General features: G+C 40.3%; 1 protein-coding gene across 1 annotated transcript; it reads right to left on the minus strand.

Moving 5' to 3' along the window:
- Positions 1 to 606: 606 nt before the first annotated feature.
- Positions 607 to 3,199, minus strand: sox17 (SRY-box 17). Its single transcript, XM_005798547.2, has 2 exons — positions 2,712 to 3,199; positions 607 to 1,803 (listed from the first exon to the last, which is right to left on the minus strand). Exons 1-2 carry the CDS (start codon positions 3,022 to 3,024, stop codon positions 911 to 913), a joined length of 1,206 nt encoding a protein of 401 aa, XP_005798604.1. The 5' UTR covers positions 3,025 to 3,199; the 3' UTR covers positions 607 to 910.
- Between the last annotated feature and the right edge of the window lie 7,497 nt (positions 3,200 to 10,696).

The raw sequence follows: 10,696 nt of genomic DNA on the forward strand, positions 1-10,696 counted from the left end.
TCAGCCCATGATTAGCTTGTGGCACCTCTGAGGTGTTAAGGAAGTCAATGTTGCTTTTTTTGGGTCTAGTGTTTCCTCATTTTCCTCTTGGTAGGTTTTCATAGATTCTCTAATGAGTTTGGGTCAGGTCAGCTTGCTGGCCATTCAAGCACATGCCAGGTATTGGTACTTTTGGCAGGGCCAGTGCCAACTTTGGTGTAAAATAAAATCTGTGAAATGAAATGTGTTTTCTGCCACACTTTTTTCTTCCTCTCAATTTCCATCTGCAGTCCCTCGTCTCAAATAAGTTTCATATTTTTCTTTCTTTTTCTTCTGGAAGTTAAAATGATTTTCTTACAGGAGCCTCCTTCAAATTTTTGCTGGGTCTATGACGGAAAAAGTATTGTGGCCGTCTTTTAGCCAACTGTCTGGAAGTTTGCAGCAACAGGTGGGGGAAGGGAACTTTAATACCAGTAAGCAGCCCATGTTCAATTCTCGTTTTTTTTTTTAAAAGGAAAACTTATTGAGTAAACATTTCTTATTTTTAAGTTCTTACTCTTCTTCAAGAAAGGTTTATAAAAGGTCACAGATTTCACATAATTTTGAATAATAAATACAAACGCTAAATATTTTTTAAGTCATTTATTTCCTAAAAGTGCAAAAGTATAAAAAAACAACAACTCGGTATATACATACATTTGAAACTAGTGACTGTACAATATTTATAAACAAAATATCCCTGCAAGAGAAGAAAAGAAAAGTTAAAACCAGTGTTAAGATTAAAATATTTCACGTCTTTTCTAACAGTTTTTGGGCAGATACAGTACAAAATCTCAGGAGCTTCACTGTGCCAGGAGTGGAAAGCAAAGATAAAAGTATTTCTGTTTAAATTTAGCTTCAAAGATTGTGTGTCCTTTGCAGCAAGAGGAGGTTAGGAGCTGTTGTAGCTGCAGTAATAGACGGCCGTGCTGGCGTCCGACAGCACGGATGAAATGAGGCTCTCGGGTCCTTGCATGCCGCCCTCGTGCGGCCCGTACGGCAGGCCGGGCATGTCCGTGCGGGCCGATGAGGACGAGCTCAGGTACTGCTCAAACTCGTTGCGGTCCACCTCGCCCAGCAGCTCTGAGTGGTGCATCTGCTCCATGCTGTCTGCCGAGTGAGAGTGGGAATCAGGGGGAGGGGAGAGCTGTCCCGCCCCACCAAGGTGCCGCTTAGGGTTGCTGGGGCTGCAGTGCTGGGTGTAGTACATGGCCAAAGGGTTGGGGCAGCTCATGTAGGACGGAGGGGGCTGCTCGGGAGCCGAGCCCGGGTGGCGGTGCATGATGCCGGGGCTGCTGTGGTGGCCGGAAAGCGGTTCATGAGGTTGAAAGTCTGCCACCTGAGAGTGGTAAGGGTACGCTGGCATCATGTGGCAGTCCTCCTGTGAATGTGGAGGGAAGAACATGGAGTCTGATTCTACGGCGTCCAGAGGAGAGGTGTCAGGAGTGGGAAGGCTGTAAGATTCGTAAGATGGTCCTCCGAGCACCTGAGCATCCCGATAGTGGCTGAGCGGCTGTGGGGGAACCTGGAAGCCGTGCTCATGGTAGCCCAGACCCAGGCTATCCATGCATACCCTGCCGTCCCCGGGCATTGACGGGGCCTGATGCTCGGGAACACCGTGGACCAGATATCCAGAGTCCAGCCTCTTGATCCGCTTCACCTGCTTCCGCCGCCGGGGCCGGTACTTGTAGTTGGGGTGGTCCTGCATGTGCTGGACCCGCAGCCGCTCGGCCTCCTCCACGAAGGGCTGCTTTTCTGTGATGGGAAGGGCTTTCCAGGATTTCCCTGCAGGTCAAGAGGTGCGGATCAGTGATACGTCAGCAGATACTGTACATGGCTCTGGTGATGCACATAAAAATAGCCTGTTGCCATTTTAGGGGAATAGGGACAGGAATTTGAGGTTATACCTGTGGCTTAACTGGCATAGAGTTTAAAAACAGGACGACAAATCAAATATCTAGAGGGGCCACCTAATGTTCGCAGGACACCTTATCCTCTCCGTCTTATATTTGTACTAAAATTGAGTAATAATAATTTTGGACAGGAGAGTACATGTTTGCATTGCACTAGAATACATGTATTGAAGAGTGTTGTATTCATGTAATGCAAGCAGGTGCAATATGTATTATTTTCTTATACGTAAAACATTTTTGTGTTTACCAGACCCGTATTAATAGCTGTGTATGTCTACACTTCTAAATGGAAATATTGTTGTACAAAAACTAAATATTTAGTTAGGATCATAAATGCAGTAGGAAAGCATATTGATTTTTTGTATTCATAAATTTAAAATAATTATTTACCTTTAGCATAATTGGATCTTGTGTCACAGAAAAGTGCTGATTATAAATCAATATCTCTCATTCTCAGCTCCAACAACAGCAACATAAAAACAATAAACTCTGTTCTGTTTTTTGATGTTGTTGTTTTCCCACCACAAGGTCATAAGTGACTCCCAACTTAGTCCACCTATTAAAACGTTTTTTTGAAGCACCCCTGTAAATATTAGACAACCGAATGAGAATAGCGATTTAAAGCAGTCTGGCAATGACTAAATAAGCTAACTGATACGTTCTGATAAAAAATAAAAATATGTAATTGTCAGTAGAAATGATTAAAAATAACAAATTCTAACAGCTAAATGCTGTGTCAGCAGCAGAGACCTAAATAAATACATATTTAAATGCACTTACCTAACATTTTGCTGAGCTCCGCGTTGTGCAGGTCCGGGTTTTGCTGCGCCAGCCTCTTGCGCTCATCCTTCGCCCAGACCATGAACGCGTTCATGGGCCGCCGGATCCGCGGCTCGGTCTTGCCGCGTCCCTGACCGCCGGAGCCGCCGCCGCCGCCGCCTGGCGCGCACGGCTCGTTTTTCACCTTGCTGTCCCCGAGAGGACTGAGCGGATCGGCCCACTGGCAGTGTCCCATTCCAGGCATCATGACTGACATCGCGCACCTTGCCTGGGTCTGATCGTCGCTGGCGTAACCCGCATCGGGACTACTCATTTCTGTCCAAACTGGTTCTGGAAGGTGTTTGGAGAGGCGCCCGGACTGCGCGCAGGAATCACGCCACAGCAACGAGAAAAAATAATAGAAAAAAAATTAAAGATTTTGACTCTCTCTTGTGTTAAAGTTGGAAAGAAAAAGAGAAAGTCACAAACAGATGCAGCAATAAGTGACAAGGTAGACAGAAGTCAGCAGTGAATGTGAACAGTGGTGCGCTATAAACTCGTAGGCAGCCAATCACCGGGCGGAGGGAGTGCCCACTACTACAAAGGTGTAGAAAAAAAGTTCACGTCACGCCGCCTCCGACCCTGCTTTGGAGCCGCTATACTCACTGAGGGTTCTGGCTACCAGATTTCAAATGTATATTCATCAGAGCAATAAGACTCATTTAAGAATTTAACATAAATGTATCAACTTTTGCGCCAAAATGAGGACAACCTCTCAAGTATTCACAAGTCAGTATGCTCTCTCCCTCCCCCCCACACACCCAACCCATATCGGCACCTTTCCAGGTTAAATACGCAAAAAGATTTAATCACCAGTCTGTGTATTGGCCTGTTAACCACATTAGAGCCTTGAATCAATGGACTCAGCCTGAGGAATAAGAAGAAGGCTTTGTAGCTTCCTAATTTGTAACTCAGAGAAAACTTGAAATCACAAAAGTCACATTGATATTTGTAGAAGTTGTATGTATGATAAGAACATTTAGAATATAAGACTATGAGAGAATATTTTTGATGTAGAGATGTTCTGTTATGGTTGACACACTCATACAGAAAATTGCTGACTTGTCAGACTTCCAACAGACAGTCTTTGATCACCTCCACAAGGGGATCACAAAGATCATTGATGAAAAATTGGTGGAAGGAAAAACTGCAGTATAAAAGTTGCAACGTTGCACCAGATAACCACAACTGATTTTCTGTTCTAGTTTCCTCAAAGAGAAAAACATAATTTTTTGGGACAAACAGCAAACCATAATATTAAAATGATCAGACTTTATTACTTGGAGGCATGAGTTGAACTTTTTAACTAAACTGCAGAATTAGTTATTTTTTCTGCTACTCAAATGTATTGAAATGCATTTAAGAAATATATACATAAATTATGAAAAAAATATCTTATTTTGCAGTGATATGAAATACAAGTACACACTTTTGAAATAGTAATTGGATTAAATAAATATGAATTAAAAAATATGAAAAAAGGTAAAGCAAAGAAGAAAAGTACTATAAGAAACTCTGCTCAGTTTCTGTGTGCCTTTTGTAATGTCGTCAGATGTGTGGAGGGAGGCTTGCTTTTAGGAAGGCAGACTCTATTTTGATTAAATGAGGAAATAAAAACAGCTAAAGAAATATAAAAATGAACCATGACATGCCAAACCATATCTACAGTGAGGCTGATAGATTCCACAAAACAGCCTGGCCAGTAACTTTAATCAAGTAGCACAATTTGATTAAGCAATAAAATCTTGCAATATCATGTTTTCAACTCATAATATTTTTCTTTCACTGCATGACTCCTTGTTTGAGGTTCCAATTTCCCTAAAATAAACTTTACAACGCACATGGTTGAATTGATAAGAGCAGATAAAGCTTAAATAAACAACCTGGAATCCTTTCTCAGTTGAAATTTGTAGCTTGTCAAATACTTTCATCTTCTTATTTTTGAGTCAATTATCGGTGGATTTTCTGCGGCCATAGTCTGCAGGCCCAGACCATCACACCTCCATCACCATGTTTGACTGTTCATGTGATGTTCTTGGTGTAAATCCAGCAGATTGGTCACTTCTGTGGAGCCACTGTTCGATTTTCCAGTCATTTCAGTGACTTTGCTTCTACTTTTCTTCAGTTTTTTTTCTTTTTGAGGTCGTCTAACTGTGTTGACAGGCAGTTTCTATGCAAGCAGCATCTTGAATCCCAAGGTTTTGTTTTGGCTAGATAAATTGAACTCAACTTATTTTTAATCTTACTCTGATGATCTTTGTCCAACATTAAAATTAGTTTAATGTCACAAACAAAGTCAACAAAGTATGATACTCTGCACAATATGCATTTGAGTGCTGCGACTGGATTTAGTGGGTAAGTATTCCATACTTTCAAGCAAATCTGACTAAAAACATGCTAATGTAATATATATGATATAGTAAAAGTATTAATTAGTATACTATATTGTATTATTTTGAAGAAAAAATAATCAAATGATTTTATACATGTTTGCTTGGATTTCTGTCTTAAACAGTGCTACTTGTACTTAAGGTTATTTTGGAGAATCTCCTATCAAGTCATGACTATTTATTGTTACCTATTACTTCCCTGTATTTGTTCTCAATCCTTCTCAAAGTTTAGAAAAAAATGAATGCTATACTTCTGTTTTAAACTCCAAGACGACCTGAGCCACTCGTCAAACATAAACTCTTTTAACTCCTGTTGCACATTCTGATGCCTAAACTGTGACTGTTTAGGCACAGTAGCTTAGAGCACTTTCCCCACACACTAAGATAACACCAGGAGCTCAGAGCAACCTGCTGCACCTGAAACGTCTAGACTTGGAGCTATTTCTACTGCAGAGAGTGAAGCGCCTGTTTGCAGGCAGAAATCCAAACACCACCCGCAGGCAGCCGAGCTCCTTATCAGGGGCTGCAGACCCCGGCCTGTCAGCTTCATCTTTTCTCGGACCATTCCCATCTTGTTGTGGTCTGCAGTTGTGTCAAAAGGGGCTGACAGAAATATGAGAGATGCTTATGCAACCTTTGCATGCCCCCCAGCAGACAACAGCATGGGACTCTGGACCGTTCCCTCCAGGGGTTAGTGGGAGGGTGTTTTTGACCAACCGAGGTCCCGATAGGCGTTGCAAGGGACAGGATCTTGACCATAATGCTGTCATCATCTATTTTATCACTCGTGACCTGATACGGTCCCCCCCCACCCCCTACGTTCATATGAGAGAAGAGAAAGAGGGACCCCTTTGTGTGTGTCTCTGCGTGTGTTGACATGGGCGTGGGTATGAGTGTGCCCCGGCCGCCTCTTGCTCCGTGTGGGAGTGAAAAATCCTGGCGTTTGATGGGAGAAGTCATAAAGTCTGGAGTCGAAGCCACACTTCCTCTGCAAGGTGAGGTTGAGAGTCAACCCAAAGGAGGGGAGGAGTTGGTGAGAAGGGGGGCGAGCTGGGACAGAGGAGGGGAGGTGACACGCCTCATATCCCCGCTCCTCTTCTCTCCAATCCCCCCCTTCCACAAACTTGTACCTCCAACAAGTCCCCCGCCCCGTGCCTGGGGAGTCTGGGGCTGGGTGGGGGCCAGGGCTCCCGACGCCAGCCTCTGGACTCCGCACTGAGGGAGAGGTCACTTGGCTTGCTTACACAATGGCATTATCTCAGTTCCAGCCTCGGCTACTGCAGCGGTGAGCACTTCCTGTCACTCTGCAAGCACTTCCTGTCCTTGGCGCAGCAGCACAAATTGTCCGCCTTCCAAGTGAGTTCTGAAACACGAGTTGAGCGGCCGGTCGCCAGTCCTGCTGTATAAATGTCTGTGGGTGGCTTTCTTGGGAATTGCTGGCTCCTTTGTGCTGGGCTGCAGAGGAGGACCAGTGTTAGTTTAAAACACAGGAACGGAAAGTATATATATGTTAGCACTCTGCTCTGATCCCCTGAGCTGCTCGAGCTGCACAAAGACACAGAGTTCAAACAGCACTCAGCTAATTAGCAGCAAATATAGAAGCCCCTGTTCATTATGTTGATGATTTCAAATGGCCAAAAGATGACCGCTTGCCAAACAATGGATGAATGTGCGTTATATATAGTTTTTTACCATTAAAAATGCTAAATAATTTTATTGTGAATTCTTTTCTTGTTTTTTTAGCCAGCATAAAAATACTTTAAGCATGCAGTGTTTGAATAAAACATATAAAAAATAAATTCTGTTTTAGTCTATCTTCAGCAACAAAGATGTTCCATTGAAAAATATATAAATTTGTCATTGAAAATCTATAAAATCCTAGAAAATTTCAAAGTGTTTCTTTCTGCATCACTTCCATTTGCTGAAGAGCCAAATTTCTAGCAGTCTTGAATTATTATTGGGTTTCACCATAAATTATTCCAAGGTTGAAGAGTTACACTTTGGACACCCCTTATTTAACTAGATTAGTCATGTAAGTAATAATGCAGTAATTGCTAAATGCAATCCACTAATTTACTACTCATAGAGGCTGAAATGTAAATATCGCCTGCTTCTGCAGTTTTACAGTGGACCTCAAAAGAGTACACACCCATGTTTTATTGCTAGTTTTATGCCATGATAATAAAAAAAACTATCAAAACAAATAACAACAAAAAAACCCAGCATATTGACAAATCTGTTGAGAAACGTTTCCGCACTTTATACTGCATTTAACCTGTGCAACTGAAAACCGTGCATTTATCAGATGGAGATAAATAAAATTTAAAAAAGTTATGACAACCCGATTGCTCTTGTTTGCACAACTTTGAACAAATACTTTGTTCAAGCACCTTTTAATTCAGCTTCAGCACCCAACATAATTAGCGTAATTCTAACATCCTGACTACTGTTTATTTTAATTGCATAAGTGTGATTTATTAAAGTTGCATTGCCACATTTTCTGACAGAAAACCAGGAGTAGAATACGGGAAGTTTGTTAAAGAAGACACAAAACCCATCCCTATGACAAACTGACAAAACTGTGAATGTTTGAAAGAGTTGGGAACAAAACAGTCAAAATTGCTTAAAGTACAAAATGCCAAAGAAGAGAACAAAAAAGTATTTTTCACTTCAAAAGTGTATATCAGATTAGGTTGCTGAGAAAATCTTTTTCCTTGGTAGCATTAAAACACAATTTCTGGTTGTTTCAGAGAAGTTAACAAAATTTTGACTCAAAATGAAAAGGTCCTTCATTTTGTGTGTGGTTCTGTTTCTTTATCTTGCCATAATCCATCAGAAGCAGATAAATTCTGACACGTAAATTAATAAGTGATATACGTCTTGAAACTGTCTGACACTTTCTTCATTTCTGTTTGTTTTTATATTAATGTCTAAATGCCAAATCCTAACAAAATTCACTTCAGTGCTTTACAAGACAAGCAAATCCAATTCCTGTTTGAGCTGTCTATTTTCATCCTGTTCCTATACAGGTCAATCCAATTCAATTGATCTCACAATGCCTATTAGTTGAAAAACGAAAAATAAAACATTTTGTATTGAACCATCTCACTTCCACGCAGTCTCTTAACTGGGTTCTTTACTGTCACTGGATGACAGGAGAGAAAAAGAGTCGCATGCCCAAAGGTCTTACGTAACACCTGCCAGGGGTGGGAGTTTGTTTCTTTCAGGTGTGATGTCATTTGCCCTATTTTCATACTTCTCCAATTTTGGTTTCATTGCACTTAATGAACAACAATAAAACATGCCTCTGGAGTTTCTGTGCAAACCTTGTGCCGTTGTTTTTGTATCTACCTTCAGGTGAGAAAAGACTGTAAGCAGAATTTAATTTGGGAGCCCATTTTCAATTCATAAGACGTAACTTGCTGATTTTTGCTGATTGCAATTTACAGCTTCTGGAAACCCAAAATGTGGTGTTAGAAAAATATGGAGGATGAATATAATACTGCTGACTTGGCAGTTATCCAGCATGCAGACACTGACACCCTCCACAACCAGGGTTAGCATCAAAAGGCCAAACAAACTCACAGAGAGCTTTATGGGAATATATAAATGGAAAGTTAAGTGGGGAAAAAAGGCGTGGTAAAAGCAAAAAGGATAATTAGACTTTTTTTTAAATCTCATCTTACTTAATGGTTACATTTTCTGAACAGTTTGACTTTTAGTGCTCATTTACTATTAGCTGTAAAAATCAACAATTAACACAAATTAATTCTTTAAATGCACCACTACCTGTGCAAAGATCCAGCAAAATGTTTCACTTTTTGAGTTGATGAAAAATATGAACTTTCACTGCCATGTATTTTCAGCCTGTCGCTATTTTGAGTTATTTTGCACCAGCTTTGAGGGATAAAAGTTTCAAACTATTTTCTGTTTTGCAATGGAAATGAGAGTCAATGTATTTGGTTGGATTATGAGTCTTAATTCCCAATTCAAGTCCACTAATCCCAAATAAAGAATGATTATCTGACCCCAGCATGAAACCTTTGAGCTACGGTAAATTCTCCTTTCATCCATCGCCAAATCTCTAAATGGAGACTTCTGTTCCAGTTGACTTTACCACACTCGAGTCCCTCTGCTCAAGAAACAGGAAGCAGTAACTTACAGAGGTGATTAAGACCCCTGGTTTCCCAAATAGAAAAATAAATAAATTACGCTGGTCAGTAGGTGGTACAAAAAAAGCGCTGACCTTTTGGGAAACAGACCCATGGTCTTTACGTCATCTGACACAGCAAACAAAGGTTGTGCTGGAATTTTGTACACAGAAACGTTGAGCTGAGTTTATCATGATTGTTCCTCTGCATCTTGCAAATACCTGATGTAATGGAGATGTGCTGCCTTCAGAAGGCTGGCCTGATCAATTTCTTAGTGTCACTCTCCTCTGTCAGTTCTTGTGCTGCTGTTGCTTTGTGTTACCATGAAGTTAAGTTAGAATACTTGCAATTCAGCACAACATACCAGACAAGGACACATTTAAATAGGCATTTAATTAGAACTAGTGGAAAAAAAGATAAAAACATTTATATTGTTTGTTAGCCACAACATCGCTAACAATGCTATGGTTAGCATCTATTTGGAGCTTCAACAATAAGCTTTTAAAAGGCCAATACAAGTCAAAGAATGCACTTAAATTTGCTACACTGTCCACAGATAATTAAAAACATAGTTATTTAATTATTTTTTAAATAATTAGGTTTTTACCATTGATTTTGGCATTAAGAACAACCTTAGTTGGGCTACATCTTGAAAATTGCACTAGGAGTTAGTGGAGTGATTTGTGCCAGTGGGTGAAACGTGCCAACCCTTGCTCCTAGGGAAACAGAAGAATTGGGTCATGTGATCACACATCTTTGAAGAGTCAATCATTTAACTAATCCTGCAAAGAAGAGAGCCTTAATGCATGAAATGAAGGCACATTTAATTAAAATAAATTAAAAAAAAACTGGAATGCCTTACACAAAACAAACTGTGATGGAACTATGTTTTTTGGAGATTCTGGTAGGATTTTGATCACCTGTAGTTCAAAATTTACATCATTACAACTGGATCTTGATATTTCTACAGCCAACAGAGCCTTCACTAAACAAAGTTTATAGGTTTAAAACCTTTTCTTTATTGCCCACTAGACCAATAGAGCGCTCTGATGCTCTCTATTGTTCACTATTGTATGCAGTAGAACGCAATAGAATGATATATTTTTGTCATTTGGACTAGATTAGATAGGTTCCTGCTTGTAAAATGACATATCTAGAGAGGTCAAATTATTGAATAGTTTTATAATGATTATATTTGCAAAATGTGAAATATGAAATGACATAGAGAACATCACAATTTATGGCAACATCTCATTTGATTGTAGACATGCAAGAGAAAAAGTAACAAAAACAAACAACCATAGCCACTTTAAACTGGTAAATACATCTGAAATCGTACAGTGTTGGACTCTTACTAGCATCCGTGATTATCAGGTGTTAGATAAAAATTCTTTAGATTGTCTGA

This window comes from Xiphophorus maculatus, chromosome 21 (assembly GCF_002775205.1).
Source record: "Xiphophorus maculatus strain JP 163 A chromosome 21, X_maculatus-5.0-male, whole genome shotgun sequence".
In the NCBI taxonomy this organism is placed as follows: Eukaryota; Metazoa; Chordata; class Actinopteri; order Cyprinodontiformes; family Poeciliidae; genus Xiphophorus; species Xiphophorus maculatus.